At 51.7% G+C, this 19,249-nt stretch overlaps 7 protein-coding genes across 7 annotated transcripts; 3 read left to right on the top strand and 4 right to left on the bottom strand.

Annotated features, from left to right (window-relative positions):
* Positions 1-1,565: 1,565 nt before the first annotated feature.
* On the top strand, positions 1,566-3,042 carry PpBr36_01977 (uncharacterized protein; the record flags this gene model as incomplete). The annotated part of the gene is made up of 3 exons (XM_029889161.1): positions 1,566-1,674; positions 1,748-2,319; positions 2,359-3,042. The coding sequence occupies 3 exons, from the start codon at positions 1,566-1,568 to the stop codon at positions 3,040-3,042; spliced, it is 1,365 nt and encodes a 454-aa protein (XP_029752331.1).
* Positions 3,043-3,760: 718 nt separating this feature from the next.
* PpBr36_01976 (uncharacterized protein) lies at positions 3,761-4,515 on the top strand (the record flags this gene model as incomplete). Its single annotated transcript, XM_029889160.1, is given in 3 exon segments — positions 3,761-3,769; positions 4,203-4,463; positions 4,480-4,515. The coding sequence occupies 3 exon segments, from the start codon at positions 3,761-3,763 to the stop codon at positions 4,513-4,515; spliced, it is 306 nt and encodes a 101-aa protein (XP_029752332.1).
* On the bottom strand, positions 4,122-4,842 carry PpBr36_01975 (uncharacterized protein; the record flags this gene model as incomplete). The annotated part of the gene is made up of 3 exons (XM_029889159.1): positions 4,122-4,556; positions 4,670-4,774; positions 4,840-4,842. 3 exons carry the CDS (start codon positions 4,840-4,842, stop codon positions 4,122-4,124), a joined length of 543 nt encoding a protein of 180 aa, XP_029752330.1.
* A 797-nt stretch (positions 4,843-5,639) lies between these two features.
* Positions 5,640-7,568, bottom strand: PpBr36_01974 (uncharacterized protein; the record flags this gene model as incomplete). Its single annotated transcript, XM_029889158.1, has 1 exon — positions 5,640-7,568. The coding sequence occupies one exon, from the start codon at positions 7,566-7,568 to the stop codon at positions 5,640-5,642; it is 1,929 nt and encodes a 642-aa protein (XP_029752699.1).
* Positions 7,569-9,775: 2,207 nt separating this feature from the next.
* PpBr36_01973 (uncharacterized protein) lies at positions 9,776-10,291 on the bottom strand (the record flags this gene model as incomplete). The annotated part of the gene is made up of 3 exons (XM_029889157.1): positions 9,776-9,944; positions 10,059-10,134; positions 10,246-10,291. 3 exons carry the CDS (start codon positions 10,289-10,291, stop codon positions 9,776-9,778), a joined length of 291 nt encoding a protein of 96 aa, XP_029750547.1.
* A 3,950-nt stretch (positions 10,292-14,241) lies between these two features.
* PpBr36_01972 (uncharacterized protein) lies at positions 14,242-16,431 on the top strand (the record flags this gene model as incomplete). The annotated part of the gene is made up of 4 exons (XM_029889156.1): positions 14,242-14,403; positions 14,464-14,521; positions 14,680-15,386; positions 15,475-16,431. The coding sequence occupies 4 exons, from the start codon at positions 14,242-14,244 to the stop codon at positions 16,429-16,431; spliced, it is 1,884 nt and encodes a 627-aa protein (XP_029750549.1).
* A 1,510-nt stretch (positions 16,432-17,941) lies between these two features.
* On the bottom strand, positions 17,942-18,975 carry PpBr36_01971 (uncharacterized protein; the record flags this gene model as incomplete). Its single annotated transcript, XM_029889155.1, has 2 exons — positions 17,942-18,620; positions 18,707-18,975. The coding sequence occupies 2 exons, from the start codon at positions 18,973-18,975 to the stop codon at positions 17,942-17,944; spliced, it is 948 nt and encodes a 315-aa protein (XP_029752333.1).
* Positions 18,976-19,249: the final 274 nt, after the last annotated feature.

The raw sequence follows: 19,249 nt of genomic DNA, 5'->3' as shown, positions 1-19,249 counted from the left end.
GCTGTTCCTTCATACGAGCTGGGGCAAAAGCTCCAGCCCCCGTGGCCAACTTTTCAAACCTGAATTGCGCAGAGAGGCTGAGAAAACTGTTTGGCTGTTTGCGATTTGCGGACCTGAAGACTGGGATTCTGATCAACAGGAATGGCGAGCCTTCGTGAAACGAGAAGATGGACGCATTGATGAAAATTGGGGATGTTCTCCAGCAAAAGAGTGGAAGATGAGCGATTAGTTGGTCGATCACGTCGGATAGTTGAAAGGGGTTGAGAAGAGGATTGGCGGACGGACGGCGTGCCTTGGTGTCTCAAGGTGTCTGCCAAGACTGCCAATCCCATGGCAATCCCTCTTTCCGCCCGCCTAGACGCAACAGGCAGAGTTGGCAGGTTGAGGGGGGCGCTCCAGCTAAAAACATCGGAATGGATTTCGTTTTATCAATTCGTTAATTATGGTAATTGACTTGTTTTATCGCGCAGTTCAGTGGCAGTGCTATTCTTGGCTGACCCAGTCTTGGTCTGCATGATACGATGACGGGATTGGCAAAAGAAGAAGAGGGAAAGTTGTTTGCGTGCCACGACTGGTAACGGATTTTGGACAAGCACACAAGCATCAGAGGGTGACAATAGTCCCACGTTGCATGGCAATTGGCCATGGCGGAAACCACAGAATTGCAGATATCATTCGAAATTGGGGCATTGGCGACAAGCCCGACAACAACAAAACCGCATAGAATTTTGTTTGCTGGTGGTATTTGATCGCCACCATTGGACAAGGTTGGCCCCTTTTCACGAGATTAATCCTGACATTGAGGGGACAGTGTTGCACTGTCTTGAATACTGTCGCAACCGCCTGCTTTTTGACGTGATTGACTGATCTTGTCTCACTTTGGCGACACTGCTTCTATTCTCGATAGCCTAATGACAAAGTAAGGTAAGGCACAGTACGGATGACCGCTGTCGGCAGGGAGGCGACCGCTAACGGTTTGGTTCCTGCAGACCTAGTTTATACTGTGACGCCAAGTACCTCTGAGCCTTTCGCTGCACTCCACCACGACTCTTGGAGCGTCTTGGTGGTACATTTTAGATTCTTGGAGTAGGACCCACCAATCTCGGTCTTGAAGGTGCCAAGACTCCAAGGAGAGCAGGAGGCATGGATATCGACACAAACCCACCACCAAGTCTTCCCTCGACCTGCCTTGGTTCTTGGCTGGTTTGGATTCAAAACTGGCGTCCATCACTCGCTTCGGGACATTCTTTTTCATCCTCTCCTTGTTTCCTCCATCTCACCGGTCGCTTTTTATTCTCGATCGCTTTTTCAACTTTTAACCTGCCCGAAATCACGTCGACTCACTCGTTCTGTCGACTTTTTTTTTTGAACCATTTTTTTTTTGTTTAGTTACTCTTTTAATCCTCCCCGTAGGGGTTTTCTTAACTCTCTCTCTCCCATATCGCTTGAGCTACAACCTTTTATACCCCGACACTGAACCCCCCGAATTCGAGGGCCCGTGCCAATTTTCACCCCGCGACAGCAAACAGCTCTTACCGACACTTCTAATCCCAGCTTTGCCAAACATGAAGTCTGCTGTCTTCGCTTCAGTCCTGGGGGCTGCGGCCCTTGTCCAGGCCTCTCCTCAGCCTCTTCAGAAGCGTGCTCTTACTCCCATCACCGTTAAGGGCAATGGTGCGTAGTTCCAGTACTGTGGTATATGCGCCATGTGAGAAGATAGTCGGCTGACCTAACATGTCCCTTATAGCCTTCATGCAGGGCGACAAGAGGTTCTTCGTCCGTGGTATTGCATGGCAGCCTGGTGCGTCTGCTGGAAACAAGGACCCTCTTGCCGACACCAAGATCTGCATGCGTGACTTGGAGAAGTTCAAGAAGCTTGGTGTCAACACTGTCCGTGTCTACTCGACCGACAATTCCCTTAAACACAAGGAATGCATGGATGCTTTTGCGCAGGCTGGCATCTACCTGGTGCTCGACGTCAACAACCCCAAGTACTCGATTAACCGCGAGAAGCCTATCCCCTCATACAACGCCGAGTACCTGCAAAGCGTGTTCGCCACTGTCGAGGAGTTTGCTCAGTACGACAACACCATGGCCTTCTTCTCGGGCAACGAGGTCGTCCACGACGAGAAGGAGAGCACACTGGCCGCTCGCTACGTCAAGGCCGCTACCCGTGACATGAAGAGCTACATGGCCCAGCGCAAGCTGCGCCAGGTCCCTATCGGCTACTCGGCCGCCGACGTGTCCCAGAACCGCAAGCAGACTGCTGAGTACTTCAACTGCGGCACTGACGACGCCCGCTCCGACTTCTTTGCTTTCGTAAGCTGCCCCCCGATGAGACACGACACATGATATCAGTGGTGCGAGGCTAACATGTTTCAGAACGACTACTCTTTCTGCTCCTCTGACGTCAAGACCGCTGGCTGGGATGTCAAGGCCCGTAACTTCAGCGACTACGGTGTCCCCATCTTCCTGTCCGAGTTCGGCTGCAACAAGAACGAGCGCAACTGGGGTGAGATCAAGGCTCTCATGACTGACAAGGAGATCCTCGCCACCTGGTCTGGTGGTCTGGTCTACGAGTACACTGAGGAGGAGAACAACTACGGCGTTGTCAAGATCAACGGCGACAAGGTCGAGGAGCTGTCCGAGTTCGAGCCCCTCGTCAAGGCCTTCAAGGATTACCCCGCCCCTACCGACATGGCTGGTGCTCGCAGTGAGGATCGCAAGAGCGAATGCCCCAAGGAGGACGACCACTGGCTTATTGGCACCGACAAGCTTCCCAAGATGCCCGAGGACGCAAAGAAGTACCTCAAGGACGGCGCCGGCAAGGGCCCCGGTCTGAATGGCCCCGGCTCGCAGAACTCTGGTCCCGCCAATATTGAGGATGCTGAGAACGGATCCGGATCCGGTGGCCGCGCCGACGGTACTGGTGCCTCGGCTAGCAACCAGGGCAGTAACAACAACGCAGGCGAGGCCAACAAGGCCTCGTTCCTGCTTGCAGGCTCCATTGTTGCTTTCACCGTCTTCAGCAACCTTTTGTAAGCGTTCTTGGATGAAGCGTTGCATTGAACAAGTTTTTTTTTGTTACTGTGGTGGGAGGGGTTCAGAGGGACAAACAAGACCTCGAGTCGAGCGGCTTCAAGAGCTGAACGGAATCGACCCTGGATCCGTGGTGTTTGAGTTGCGTGTATAAATTTACAATCTTATGTCGCCGGCATTGGATCAGCATCCTTGCATGGCCCCTTCCTCGAACTTTCCAGATAAAAGGGAGAGATCAAGAGACCTTCCATAAACTTTTTTTTTTCTTTTCTCATGACCAAAAGACCGTTGGCGCAATGGCTTGCTTTATGATTTCTTTTGCTGCTTCTTTGGAGCCCAAATGAGCTTATTACATAATAGCAGATTTTCTAATCTTTTATTTGACTATCGACCTTTGTTGGCATGATGCGTGGTAACTAGACTACTTGACACATTGTCCATGATGATTGCGACTCCCAGATCAATCAGGGTGTATGCCAGTCATGTGCTGCAGGTGATCTATGGATGATTTTGGTCATCGGCCTATATTTGTGAAGAGTAGGGTTGGCGGAGTGAATAAATTTTTAGAGACAGTGCAAGTCGTGGCATTTCCTACGAGTTTTCGGGTTTCTGGACGTCGACTGGAATTTGGTGTCGCGATAGGATTTTCCTTGAAAAGCTAATTAATCAGATGCAAATAGTTCAGCGATGGCATGTGAATCCTTGCTATTTTTTTGTCAAGATGATCATGGTGAATCCGGCGACTCAGGATGTCCTACTTGGTCGTAATCAAATCACCGGCCCGTTTGATTTTCGATATGGAAAGTTTTGCTCCTCAATAAGCCATCTAAATGCAAACACCCGAAAACCCTCCATCCACGCCTTGATCCCCTCAGATTTTCTCTATGAAACAAAGGAAGCCCGAGCGGTTGAACACACTTTAAGCTTGTCTTCGTATAAAAGAAAAAAAAGTTTAAAAAAAAATTGGACAAAACAGAAAGAGAGGATAAGTGTTACAGGCTATATTTACCGAAGTCACTGGCATTAGTCAGAGACGGGAGCTTTCGTCTTTTGGCTGTGTTCTTTAGCGCAACAATAAGAAATCACCAATCACAGCTCTTCCCAACCAAATCAGCCAACCTCTCAAGCCACACCCTGTCCACCTCGTCAAACCCTTCGGTAAGCGCGCAGTCGACGTCGATAATAGCCCTCAGCTCGCCCTGGGCATCGAGGACGGGGACGACGACCTCGCTCCTGCTGTCGGCGTCGCAGGCGATGTGGCCCGGGAACTGGTCGACGTCGGCCACGAGCTGCGTCCGCCTCTGCGCCGCAGCCGCGCCGCACACGCCGCGGCCAAACGCGATGGTCTGGCAGGCCACCTTGCCCTGGAACGGGCCCAGGATCAGCTGCTGCCGGCCGGCCGCCGCCGACGAGTGGTCCAGCGTGTAGAAACCCGCCCAGTTCACGGCGGAGCTGGGCGCCGGGAGGGAGTGGTAGGCGTGCCAGAGGAGAGAGGCCGTGTTGGAGAGGTTGCAGACCTGTTTTTGTTTTTCGGTGATTTTTTTTCCCTCGGTAGATGGCTTCTATTAGTCTCAGGTTTCAAGGCAAGGGTGGTAACATTTCCTCTTGGTCATCATATGTCTTGCTTTACCCAGTTGCGTTGGCCGTCAAAAAGCCCCTCTGCCTGCTCGAGAACCTGCTTGTACGCTTCTTCCTTGGTCACATTGGCCCCAAAGTTGGAGGCGTCGGCGTGCACCTGTTTAGTATTTGTGAGTTGAGAGGTTTCAACCAAATCTCATGCGAGAAACAAGGGCCCAATACCATTTTCGTTGCGAAGCGGGTTTTGTGACTCAATAAAGTGATGGATGGCTGTGCAGATTTCTAACCTGGAGAAGTAGTCTGATTGATCAAACTGCGCTTTCCTCAAATGCCGATATAGTAATGCTTCCGATATAGCCGACAGCGCCCTGTATCTTCATGTGCAGATAGTAGTAGTGACTGTAAACGGGGTATAATTCTCCCAAAATTGTTCGTGGATAGTAGTGATTGATGATAAATCACGTTGGGTGGGGAGAAAGCCCAGTGAACCCCTAACCCTCGTGTTATGAATTTCAACTTGCTGCCATAAACAAAAAGCACTTGTGTCCAACCCTGCCCAAGGAATTCGCCCCTGATGATGCTTTTCCTTTCCTTTTCATATCTCGTATACGTATTTGTCAGGTATGCAACCCGCCATTATCGTCGCCTGATCAACGCTTTCCATCGCATCCTGTAGGTCTGTTACAGAACCTGAACATGGCCCAAATATGCGTCCACTGAATAAAGCCAACCCAAACACCGTGATAAATCCCAAGCTCAGGTACGACTATGACCGAGAAGACCTTGGTACTCGGCGTGGCAACGTGAATCGCAGCTTACCACCGAGGGGGCAGTTCCACAAACGAGAGGTATAGGCGTGCTTGGTTCCGCCCAATGCCAATATCGTTTCCGATGCAAAGTGAGGCTGATTCTGATGTCTTTTTCTCGGCTCTAATTTCAGACTCCATGACGATCCCATGACTGGCTAAATCTCTGGCCTTCATATCGGAAAATGTGTCACACATATACAGCACCAAGATATTTCAGCCGTCTCGGCCGGGCCCCTTGGCCTTGATGGCCCGGCTGCTCATAATATCTGCACCTTTCAGTAAGTCCCGCAAGCCATCTCTGGCACGACTAGCTTGTGATTCCGAAGTGGTTGGTCCACGCCATGGCAGCCAACCATGCGTTCCCACCGAACCGCCAGTTGCCGAATAGTCCTCCACTTGGTTCTCGCCAGTAATGACTGCACCATCACGCGCGGCAATGGCATCCGAGACCGCATATGTGGTAGTCTGCGGCAGAGCCGGCTCACTGACAAGTGCCGACGCAGAGTTGCGTGGTGAGTCAGCCGTGATAATGGCGTGTACAAAAGATGCCGATGCTCTTTTGCGCTGTGAAGCTCCAGTATCTTGTTCGCCCCCTTTCCCGCCCTTGGCCGTGTAGCGTGTATGTTCTGCTCCCGTAGGTCCAGTGCCATCCCTGCCCCTGACCTTCATAGGTTCCGATTTCGTATGTCTATGACCAACAGACCGTTCTGCCCTGCCTCGCACAGCCTCAGTCAGCTCGTTAGCGGATTTCTTCTTCTGCTTCTCCTTTTCTTCGGACGAGTTCGAACGGCTGCTAGACATAATCGTCTCCAGCGTACCGTACGCGGCGCTCTTCCTCTTGCCTGCGGCAACCCCGCCTCTTCTTTTCCTATGTGACCTCGGCGGGATAGCTGCTGATGAAGAGGACGATGCTGCGCCACCCCCAAATGCAGATGACTCATCCCCTTCATCACCAGACCAGTTGGCCTGAAGCGTCGGTCCGACGAGCTGGTGCGGGCGTCTGATGCCGCCGCCGCCACGACTGGAAGACGGGCCACCTGTTCCCCTCCTACCTGGAGCACTGGCCCCGTTAACAAAGTCGGTACCGGAACCGTGTGGCGTCACATGAACCTCGTACTGATTAGCCAAGCTATATCTGCTGCGGGCGTATAGCTCTGCAATCTGATCTAGCGACTTGTCCAACTCGTTATGTCGCTGTGCGCGTTGAGACTGTATAATTCCTTTCATGGTGAAGGCTTCAGGCGGGGGGTATCTGGGTGGCTCGCTGTTGCTCCCGCCTGCCTGAGATGCCGTACCCTGCTCATCTTTGCTGCCGCCCCACTGCCATGGTAAGGCAAGAGGGAAGCGGCGCTTACTGGGAGGAGGAGGTGGTGGTGGTGGTGGGTGGCGCGGCATGTTATGTGGTTTGGCAGTCCAGAGGCCGTCCACTACGCCATTCCGGTTCCCAGTATTGTCACTGTGGCCGTTACCGTTGACACTTGTGTGGACAGCAGATCCGTTGGCCTGGGTTGGCGGCGGCGGCGGTAGTGGCGTGCGGGTCGTGTATGGTCGACTCCCACTCCTCGACCCGCGGTAGTAATCCCTCTGAATAGGGCCACTATAAGTGCGAACAATGACAGGCTGCGAGTATGTGGTGCTCTGGGCGCCGGTAGACTTTGTGAGCCGGTGCCGGTAGACGTTAGAGGGGTAGCTGGTGTTGAGTTCCCTGAGCGCGGCGGTGCCGCCGTCGAGCGGCGTGGGCTTGACCTCTGCTTTCAAGGTGGACGATGATCTCGTCGCTGCAGCCCCGAAGAATAGTGAGAACGGATAAGACGAAGCAGACCCGGCACGTTTCGGCCCGAACGTGGAGGATGCTAGGGAGGATGGGTGCTGCTGTTGCTGACAATGTTTGGGAAGCGGACCGCTGAAGACGAGGCCAGCGGCGTGGTGCACCGAGGCTGAAGCCGATGGGGGTCCTCCGGGTGAGACAAAAGGACGGGCGTGCGAAGACGAAGAAGGGCCACGAGGAGCATGACCGTTGGTGGTGCCGTTGCCATTGACCAAGCCGTTGCCGCTGGGGCTTCCCATGCTCGCAGGACCGGTGGGCTGATGGGAGCATCCGTCCGGGCCGCGAGCGTGGGGCCAAGTATTTATACTCTGCATGACAGCAACGGCAACATCCAGAGGAAAAGAAATGAGAGTAATCCAAGAACAAGAGGAGACTAGCAGCGTAAGCGAGGAGGCGATATGCGAGCCTGCGGGTGCGGTTGCACTATGCACGAGACAACACAAACACCAGTTCGGTGAGAAAAGTCGCTCGGGCCTTGACTTGAAGCGGTGTCCGCACGAAGCAGGGGATTCACCAGTAAGAAGGATGAAATCGAGTATTGGTCCTTGTCGAGAGCAATCTGAGACTCAGTGCGGCTGCTGCTCCTGCCTGCATGGGGATGAGAGACATGGTTCACTCTAATCCGTGGGTTGTTTATCCCAGAGAGACATTTCTTGGTGCATTAGTCCCCTCTTTTTACTACCTTTCCGAGCTGGGCGACGAGATGCGAGGGAACAAATGAACAAATAAATATAAAGGGACCAAAGAAAATGTGGGAAAATGCGCTGCGATGCGATGTAATGCGATGCAACCCGGGCTCTGCGTTGTTCAATTCATCAATGTGGGGGAAGGGAACCTGGAAACCAACAAGCTCCCTAGGTGGATATTGATTCCTAGGTTTGCTCTTTGCGAGAGGTAGTACTGTAATTCACCAGACAGATAGACAGATGTACGGTAGACAGGGACAGGTGGGAGGGTGGGATGTAACTGTAGGGAAATTGGAGAAACTCGTTTAATAATTGAACAGGTTTGAGATGGAGGTAACAGTGAAGGAAATCGGCGGATGGGAACAAATGGATTCTCGAACTCGAACAAGCGACGGGAGCCGGTGATCACATTGCCCACAAATCGTGTTTGAAATGGGGGAGCTTTGCACATTGGCGTCTCGCTGCCAGAAAACCTGGGAATAGCTTGCTCGCCTTCGCGTGGCACCCCTAACATATCATTGGCTAGCGCGGGGCAATGCGAGCTGCATGAAGTCGTGGCCGCCCTCCTAAGGGTCGACTTGGGCGGCCGCTTGCTTTTTTTCGGCCCAGCTCCTTCCATTTTGCCATCCTCCGCTCCCGTCATTCTTTTACCGAGCAAGCATTAGTAGAGAGAAACCACATGTGTAATAAAATGAATAAAGAACCGAGTCGGCCCTGCCCATTGGCGATTGATAAAATGATACATGCATGCATGCATCGCCCGGGGCTGGCACCGGAAAATATTCATTTGTTTCGTGGCATTGAGAGAGCAGCTCCGCTCCACCACGACAAAGCTACGGCGCACGCCGAAAGCTCCTTTCTGCAACGCTCATCCCGCCCAATCTCTTTCTTTGACAATCTGTTGGTCTTTTACCACTTTACTCCTCCCCCTCAAGAGCGGGGATGCGTTTGTTGACGTGTACTTACATACCCCGAACCTAGGTTGTTCCTAGGCAGTTCGCTCTTGCATCACCGTTGCCCCTGCATATGTCCCAATCCATTGGTGCTTGGCGGCCTTCAGTTTGCTCCGCTGCCTCCCTCACACAATTTTTTTTTTTTTTTTTTTTGAGAGTCAACTATGCATATCAATTGAACCCCCTCTTTGCAGCAACAATAAGTTCTGTCCAATAAGAAGACTTTTGAAATTTATAAATTAAACATTCCGTGAGAGGGCAACTCACCGTTGTCATTTACCCAAATATGTAACCTCGATAAAAGTATTACATATCTAGACGTATCAATATAAATCCGACTTTCACTCCGTGAACCCTGGATCCTAGACCAGAGATCTGTCAACACAAATGCGGAGTAGTAAGTATTAATTACAACCTTGAACAGGGCGGTCCCTGTTTTGAGAATGGGATCGTTTGGATGATCCCCAAAATAATAGGGAATCTGACTTTACTTAAGCATAGAGTTGTTTTCCTCTCCTCTCCCGTGGCGATCTTACATGGTATTTGGCAAAATGACAATTATTTTCATTAATAGACAAATAAGCAAGATACTGCATGCTAAATAGACACATCGAATTTTCCGATGGGTAAAGTATAAACTTCAAGGCTCAAACTAATATTTGTCTCCATCGCCCAGGATCAACATATCCATAGCGTGCAGTCTCGAATCAAGCAGCGTCCAAAAGGTACAAAGTCTGTACCAACCGACACCATGATCTTTTGTCCATTCTGATTTTCCTTTGTCCCAAAAATCTCAGCCATAAAACACCTACGAACGTGAAAACCCGGTAGCATCACTGCCCTGGGCATGTCCTATACTTCATCCTGACGCAAGGCCCCTTTTCAACGAGTAGGCTCGACAATGGTTCCGTAACCACCGCCACCCGACTGTACATTCTCGCTATAGATGCCCGGCGCGCGACCGGATTGGAAGCGGCCCTCCCTCGCCTGCTCGCGGCGGTCGAAGTAGACGTACTCGAGATAAAAGGCGTGCAGGTGACCGGGGATGTACCTAGCGAGATTTTTCACACCGCGGAGATCCAATCAGCAAAAAACCGTCCCAAGTAGAGTGGGAGGAGGGCACAGTCTAGGCGAGATGGCCGAAGAAAATGATGGAGAAGCATACCCTAGGATTGTCAGGCAGATGTTGACAAGAAGGTCGGCGCCGCAGCCGGCTACCATCCAGACTCCGAGAGGTGGGACTGTGATTTGCAAGCCAAGGTCAGTAATTCTTGGCAGCCAAGGTGCGCTGCACTAATATACCTTCCAGCAGATACTGCAGCAGTTCAAGAAGGATGTAGCAAGAGGCTTACAGATGATGGTGATAATCACCATTAAGATTGCTGAAGCGGCACCCATTTTGGCTGTTGGTCGTATGTATTGTATTGTTTTGCTTCTGTGTAGGTTTCTGGGCGCGACTCTGTTATGTTTTCGTCTGTCTTTTCTAGTCAAGTATAGCAAAGAAAGTAAGAACTGTGATGACAGAACCGTGATGCGAAGGAAATAGATGGTTGCCTTATTCTAACTTGTTACTACACACTAAGCAAATTAGCTCTCGTATGTCTCCTCTTGACTCAGACAATTGTGACGCGTTTACAACATCCGATCAGGTGGACTACGTCACCAAGACTCTGCGCTGGCTGGCGGGGGGCTTATCGCGCAGCCTGATGAATTCTCGTATCACACGTGACTTTAAGCTTCAACTTAAGCTCAGTACAGGGTAGGTAGGTAAATACAGTGTACCGGCAATAGGTGCCAAGTAATTAGAGCAGGGTAAGCAGATGGCCCCGACCAAAACTCCTTGCCTTGCCTATAACCAGGGATATTAAGATATTAAGCATGAAAAAATTCCATGCCAAACTGCCATCGAGCAAACAGATATGTATTCATGCTAGATGCGGGATTTGTTTTTCTACTTACTATGGTTAGGGTGCCTATCCATGGACCTGAGTTATTTTACCGACCTGGCGTGGGAATGCCTTCAACCAACACCTTACAAACCCACTAGGTCAAGTTGAATCCACCCCTGTTGAAGTTATACACATCGCGGCAGTTTGATCGAGCGACCCAAGCCTACCAACCTATCATAGCTAGCCAGAGTCAGGTTTGCCCTCTCCTTTGTTTCTTCTCAACTAGGTGGGTAACATAGCGCATCATGATCTTAAAAGGCCGATTAGCAGCGGAATAAATAGTATTGGACCTAGGTTGTGACCTCCGCGCTGCGTAGTGTTGAGATCAAGTATCTGTTCAAGACTTGGAAACGTAGCAGTCATCTCCGGGGTCCTGCCGTTACCCGTTCGACGAAATGCACTGTTTGCTCGTCAGTCTAAATTAGCCCGGTTGGGTGAAATCGGGAAATAAAAGCCCTTTGGAAGTTGGGATGGGACATGTAACTTGTTCCCCTGAGCTAACTAACCTCAGGGCTAGGGGCTGGAGTGGCAGGGATGTGATCAGACGTTTACGTATATTGTTGAGATTGACAACCATCGGTATTTTCACTGTGATCATCTCTGACGGTTGAGCTGATCAGTAGTAATGTTAGGACGTCTGTCTTGGGTACCATGCTTCATGCTGGTAGCCATATTCTTCACCTGAAAAGAAATGCCGGTAGATGATATCGACGGACTGTGCAAGAACGGACGAATCGTATCTATCTAGGATGATAGTGTTCTTACACTTTCTATCGAATTATACGGCCATAATTTTTAGTGAGCGCATGGACACATCCGACTTTTGTAGTGCTGCTGGTTAAATAATTTCTGTCAGACGTTGCGAAATTAGAGACCCTTGCCCCCTTATGAGGCTATGTTTGGCTCACGAGTAATACGAAGTACTGGGCACCGGAGCATCCCTCCCTCAGATTGTCTGACGATAGGATTTGACAGCTACCATAGTGCCCCATTCAATCGGCAGTGAATGCAGGTCAAGCGTTAAAAAAAAAAAATTTAAAAAAAAATGGAGCATCAACATGCTGGGAGTTGCAAAAGTAAATTGAGATCGAACGCCCTCGCCGCGGCGTCTTCCAGGATAGGGAAAAAGAAAAGAGGTCCCCAAGATATTTGCTGTTAGCTTGTATTTTGATTGAAAGCAACCTCACACCACATGTCCTCGCCGAGGTGACCATGCGACGAAGGGTAGCTTTCTAAGTATTCCACGCGAAGATGTGAGCATCGCACGGCCCTTTGTGCGTGGTTGATGGCTGTTAATCCCGGAGTTGAGTGATTTTGATTGCCTATCATCAGCCGTGCGTGGTCACATATCTACGAACATACTTCGTCAAAAGTGTGAGGTATGCTTCAGTATTGTTGAATTTGAGTTCGTTCTTCCTCGGTTGCTTCTTCTTCAATCCACACTTCATATAATAGTGCTTTCTGCTCCGTCGGTCGGCGGTTTCGTCATCATGATTATGCTCTCACAATATTTGAGGTTGAGCAAAATAATTATGGCTGTTGGTGGCTGTCCCCCGCCCACCAGTCTGACCGAATTGGCAATTTGTGTTGGACTCAAGGACGCTAAAAGATCAACCTCGTTGTTCAAGTTCTGCAGCGAACGAGATTCCCCAAATCCTGTCTAGGCACAGGCTGTACTGTACTGTAGAGCTGTCCAGATCCACACGTTTCCGTAGGTGAAGCAGAACGGCGCACTAGCTAGTGCAAAATCCCGTGCCATAATTTAGAGCAGGCTGCTACTGGATGTCGATCTTCCTCCACCCAGCAGTTGTCCATCTACCACCCTGGCTTCCATCCCATCTTCGAGAAGACCTCCAGGGCCCGCAAGGGGCTACGCTGTAAATTGCAGAGAGCTGTTGCCGAGCCGCCGGAAATTTAGCCCAGCAGTGTTGAATGGGCCAAATGCGACGGCGCAGGCGGTTGCGAGGGGCCTGCCCTGACATCCATGGCCCGATGTCCACTCGCGCGACAAGCTGGAGGACATCAAGGGGTTTTTCGTTTTCGCTACGTGCGTGCTGTCGACAGACTATCTAACGAAACAGCAGGCATGTAAACACCGGTCAGTTACCACTAAAACTCGAGTAGCGCTCACTGTACAGTACAAATGTCATCGTAAGGTGCACGGAATAATATCATCATCATCATCATAATAATAATAATAATAATAATAATAGGTGGGCTAGGTAGGCATGAATGGCACCGCGGGACAGGGTTCCCTCTGTGCTCTTCCCTGTTCACATCATACTGTACTGTGCCGGCTCATCTCCCCGTCCACTGTTCGGCTTCTAACCCGCGACCCGAACCCCCCAAGAAGCTCGTCGCAACGCAACATCAACGTTGTGTGCAATTGGCTGAAGCCAAGACCAAACCTCCAGTTCCTCCACCCCAGAACATCTCCCGTGGATGCTAGCTAGGTACACCCAAATCTAACTTGACCTGCCCTGGTTATTTGACAGACAGCCCCAAGAAGACTGTGGTCTTGGGAAGGTGTGGTCCGTTGAACCCGACCCGTTTTCCGCGCGGTCCCTGTCCCCACGCACCACGTCTAGCATTGCAACAGAAAGAAACACGACCACGGCCGGCTTTTTTTTTTCTTTGCCTTGCTTGCTTTTCCCAACGCTCCTTTTTCTACTCGACTCGACTATTGTCGCCATCCTCCGCTTGCCACCTCACCCAACGCCTTCTCTGGCCCAATCTCGTTTTGCATTAGCACCTAATTCTCAGAGTCGTTGGCGAAGGGTTGCGTTGCGTGCGTGTGCGTTGTGTGTGTGCGCGCGCTGTGCTAGTTTTGTCCTTTTTCGTTTGGGAGAAGAAATTCGAGGCCACTCGATTGAAGGCCTGCCTGCCTGCCAGCCTGCCACGTCCTTTCTGGGTCCCTCCTGTTCATTCATTGCTTGACGTTTCAAGCCTGAAATTCCCGACTTCCGACTGGCCCTGCTGCAAACAAACCCAGCTTCTGGAGCTTCGTACTGCCAACGTCGTCGTTTGGGTCATTTCATAACCTCCCTTAGCCTTGCGCATTGGCATTGTTTGGTGTTTGGACGCTTTTATTTAGTCACCCGACCGGACATTGTTTAACTCAGCAGAAAGAGGCCTGCGTACAGTCAGTCATTTACCTAACTTTTTTTTTTTGGTCCCTTTTTTTCCGCCTCAGGTTTTTTTTTCTTTCTTTCTGCGCTTCACCAGCTTTGCTGGACTACATTACCGTGCCGCGCCGTACCTGCAACGACAAAGAAGATCACAAGGGGGTTGGGGGATTTTGGAGTTAACGTCAACGTCACCACGAATGACAGTCTCGAGCGACCTTGAACAAGAACACCGGACCTGCCTACTCGGTATCCATTGCTCCGGCCGGCCATAATGGCAAACCCGCAAGGCATGCAGACGCCTCTCTCGGTGGACCGATACGTGGTCCTTCACGCCGCCACTACTTGCGACGAGCACGGAGTCTACGTCACGAAGGATTCGGCCGAGGTTATAGAGCTTGGTTGGATTCTTTTGGACGCCAAGACTCTTGAGGAGGTGAGATGAGGTTTCTACACGATGGTTTGCAGGGCTAGTATCTGATAGGGAGTCGCACAGCTACACCACGAGAGCGTTCTCGTCAAGCCCGTGAACACACCGATAACTCCTCTTTGCAGTAAGTCAATCGCTGCATTTGCATACTCTCCGTTCCACTACAGATCCCACCTGGGCACCATGGCTACTCTGGTACATTCTGTGGAGAAGGGAACGGGGATATGCATCACGTCACTGCGATTCAACTCTGCTGACAATTAACTTTGCCCATGCATATAGCTAGCCTGACCACTTTGACCTGGGAACATGTGCGTAACGCAGGCACTTTCCGCGACGCAATTAATCGTTTCGACGCGTTTGCCTCGGAGCACCTGACGTCGCAGAACCTCGATTTCGTTTTTGTTACATTTGAGGCTTGGGATCTCCGTGTTCAGCTCCCCAGAGAAGCACGAGACAAGTCTGTGGTCCTGCCACCGTATCTTCAACACTCCCGTACCTTCGACCTGCGAACCGAATACCAGCGATGGCTTCAGCATCACCCCGAGGCGTTGACGTTCGCCACGAGCACCTTGACCAACATATGCGCCGCGTTGGAAGTAGAGGCGGTGCAGTCGAGCGCCCCCATAAAACACAACCTGCCCTTTCACCTCCAGGCATTGGCTCCGGCCTCGCCGAGGCGCGCTATGGATGAGGCCATTACGCTGGCCCGCGTGCTGCGTGGCCTGATCAGGAAATCGCAACCTTTGCAAGACCACCCGGATGTTTTGACGCGGCCTCTCGATGCTCGCGCCGACGTCCGCGCATTTCTGTCGGAAAGGAGCAAGGTTCTTCACATGTCAGGGCTTCCACACGACACTACTCAGTCGGAATTGGAGAGCTGGTTCACCCAATTTGGCGGACGTCCCATTGCTTTCTGGACACTGCGAACCCCGGAACAACACAAACCTACGGGGACGGGATTCGCTGTTTTCTCTTCCCATGAAGAGGTATGCTTTGGAAGCTCTGTGGATCTACAATGGAGCTTTTGTCCCACCCCTTGTAGTCTAAGCGAAACTAACATGAACCATGATATAGGCCGCCGAAAGTCTCTGCATGAACGGTAGAGCTCTGAACGAAAAGGCCATTGAGGTGTCGCCCTCATCCAGCCGTGTCCTCGATCGCGCGGCGGAGATTCTCACACCCTTCCCACCCAGTAAGAATCGGCCGCGTCCTGGCGACTGGACTTGCCCGTCCTGCGGCTTCTCTAACTTCCAACGACGGACGGCTTGCTTCCGGTGCTCGTACCCGGCCGGTAATAATGGACCTGCAGGTGGTGACATGGGTTACGGATATGGAGGAGGAGGTGGTGGCTACGGCCCTCCGGCTCTGATGCCCCCGCCTCAGCACCACGTTGGTCACCATGGACCCATGCATGGAGGTGGTCGTATGGGTGGAGGTGGTGGCGTTGTTCCCTTCCGTGCGGGTGACTGGAAGTGTGGCAACGAAATTTGCGGATACCACAACTTCGCCAAGAACGTGTGCTGTCTGCGGTGTGGTGCAAGCCGTGCTACGGCTGCCGTTGTCGGTGACTCGGGCTATCCTTCGCCCATGGTCGAGCCACCCTCAAACTACATGAGCCCTGCCTCTATGGGAGGCCCTACTCCTGGTGGCCCAGGACCCTTCTCAGGTGGTGGTGCCGGGTATCAGTCTGGCGGTAACTACGGTCAACCGTACGGTGGCCCGCAGAGCACATATGCTCTCCCTTCTGGCCTCGCTGGAGGTGGCGCTCCATACCCGTCCCTGAACACGCATTTTGCCCCCGCTCCTGGCATTCATTCTGCTGGACCCTTTGACAGTCGCGCTGCCGAGGCAGCATTCCAGTCGGCCTCCAACGGACCTGCCTCTGCCGGTCCCGGTCCTTCAAGCTTTTACGGGCATAGCGAGAATGATCCTTTTGCCTTCCTATCATCTGGAATGGGCAGCCTGAGTGTCAACGCAAGCGACTCGAGACAGAACGGAAGCGGTGTGCCTCCAAGCAAGTCGCCCGCCTAAAGATCGTCGTTTTCTGAAGTTTCCTAAACAGGATATAAAAGTCCCGCGGGAAACGGCCTTACTTAATCTGCTACACAACATACAAGATGGGAGTTTTTCCATGACAATGCGACGCATCTCTTGATCGGCTTAGGGAGCTTCACTTATAACCTTTTCCTACTTGTCATATTGTTTCGTATCTTGCCCTCCCCCGATTCTCTTCATCAACTGGGGTGCAGCTACACAGAAGCATGCAAAGCACATAGAAGAAGATGCATCTTGCGATTTATTTGCCTGTCAAGTTTGGACCATTTTCTTTCTACCTCCAGCAGCTACATCAGCGGGTACAAGCTTGCTGCGGAGGCCAACATCAAACTGCACTCTTATCTACGTCGACCGTTTATTGATTGATTTTGTTTTTATTTTGCCTCTTGGTTTTTTTTTCTTTTTTTACACACACTTACACACATCCTTTCTCACATATCTTTTGAGATCGTACATTTCACTTTTCACACAAAGCAACATACGGAGGGCCACAGCTTGGTGTCGGGGGCGGTGATTTTCTTGTCATTTTGTTCTGCTGTTTCATCAATATATTGGCGAATGATATCTTTGGCGGGCGGGGAGCACCGGGGCGGAGGCCGGCTGGTCGGTACTTTTTCATAGGGTTTTGGCATTTGCGCAATCAGGCATTACTCAGACAAAGGATGGAATGGGCGGGTATTTTTTTTGGCTGGCGTCCATTTGAGTGAAACAGACTGAATTTTGTTTGGTGCTCTTGGTGGGTGGAGACGGAAAGACAAAAAACATATCGTACATCTCTACAACACTGTTTCTCCGTTATTTTGTTTCGTCACCTTCAAAGTTCCACTGCCTGTGAGAAGGAAACAGCATAACGCGTGTTTTGATACTTGAAATAGGGGAGCGGCGGAAAAGCGGCTAAAAAAAGTTTAGGAAATGGCGTCGTGCCAGTCTCAGGGGCGTTGGTTAGCAAAAGGATCCAACGAGCCTCGCAGCTTTTAATCTTGTGGTTTTCTTTGGAGGATTGTTTTCATTTCTTTCTGTTTGGTTGAAGACCTTTTCTTTGTTGAGCCTTTGTTATTCTAATTGTTGTTATTTATTGGTATTGTTTTCAGTCTACCACTTGTCCGCATTTATCCGTCCTGCATTTCGTGAACCCTACACGCCGTACCAACTCCTGATGACGAAGTTTGCTGTGTTTGCAATATCCTTTGTCTGCTCTCGTGCTTGCATGGAGTTACTCGTCACTGACACTGCCCCATTATGGCAAGAAGAGTCCAGACCTGGAGCGTCCCGAGCAACACGTGGATGATTGCTAGGACACCAAGCCTTTTGGTTTTTTTTTTTTTTTTTTTTTTTTTTCCCTCGACAACACTAAAACGAATTATCATACTTATTTGGGTATCTATCTTGGTCAGTTTCCTTCGTCATCATTATCAAAAACCCACACCCTTTTTTGAAAACAGTTGGTGCTTGTATACAATCCTAGCCACGCCAAAGAGCAAGCTCATCAGTCCGTCCGCTGCCTTTTGCTCTCTGGATCTTCACCATCGACCCCATTCTGCTGTCCGTTAGGGCCTTGCGCACCGTTCGCCGCTACCGCCGCCACCTCCTCAGCGCCAGAAACCTCATCCCTGCCCCTCACGCGGCCAGCACCCTCGCCCAGTTCACCACTGATGCCCTCGTCGGCGTCGTACTCCTCGGCGCCGATCCAGTTCCCGTCCTCGTCGAAAAACTCATTGACATTGTCGGCCGTGATCCAGCCCGAGCTCCCGGGCATGGCGGGCGGCAGGCCGCCGTCGCTTGCGCCCCTGAAGATGCCCGACCCCGGTTCGAAGCCTGCGGCCGACTCAAAGACTATCCTGTCGTCATTGTCGTCGTCATCATCATCGGCGTCGGCAGGGTCAGGGTGCAGCTCGGCACAGGCGGATATGGCGGCGAATAGGGCCGGGGTCGATTCGGTGGTTGGGGCGGGCGGAATGATGGTCAGCTCGACCGTGTCGAAGTCGTCGTCGTCGGCGCCGCCGCTGGACTGCAGGTCCAACTGCATGTAGACGGCTGACGTTGCTCCTGCTGTTGGCGACGGCGCGGTCGGTGGCGTTGTGAGGGTCTTAATGGCGTGGATGCCGATCTGGGGGTAGGGGATCTGGACCCCAATCGTAGCGTCTTGACTGAAGATCGTGAGTGTCCTGTGGGCGTTGGTGCAAAATACATAGTTAGCAAATGAGGGAGGGGACTGTCACAGGTTGATCCCAGATGAGACGGCTTCTCTTACGAGGAATTGACAAACACGTCAACGGTCTGCTCAACGTTCGCCTCTGCGTCCTCATCGCTGCCCGCTGCCGCATCTGCAGTCCGGAATATCGGCAAGCTGCGCCTCTGTGATGCAGGGACCAGGGCTTTTGCAGATGCGGCGTGGTAGTGCAGGACGGGCTTGCCGCCGAAGAAGGTGGCCGGGGTGCGCTCCTGGTGCTCCGCGAGCGGGGTGAAGTCGTCCACCTTGGGTGGACTGTGTATTGTTGTGAGAACGGCGAGGCTTTCCATGACGGGTGGTGCAGCGAGGCTTTGCGAACGGAGGAAGAGGAGTAAAGAGGGGGTGGGTGGTTACTGGCAATTGCGCAACGGGTGTTGGTTGACTACTCGCAAAGTAGACAAGCAGAGTTTTGATTGTCGTGAGTTTGGCAGGGCAACAGCGCCGCAGGTTTGGAGCTTCCCCGACAGGATTAGGAGGCAATTGGCAATCGTAGCTCTTATCGGGGCAATTTAGCTTTTATCGCCATGTGACATCAGGCGTATTCCCCGCCATGTGTGGGGAAAT

Source organism: Pyricularia pennisetigena, chromosome 2 (assembly GCF_004337985.1).
Source record: "Pyricularia pennisetigena strain Br36 chromosome 2, whole genome shotgun sequence".
Classification (NCBI taxonomy): Eukaryota; Fungi; Ascomycota; class Sordariomycetes; order Magnaporthales; family Pyriculariaceae; genus Pyricularia; species Pyricularia pennisetigena.
Note: the sequence above shows the minus strand (reverse complement) of the source record. Positions and strands in the feature narration are given on the sequence as shown.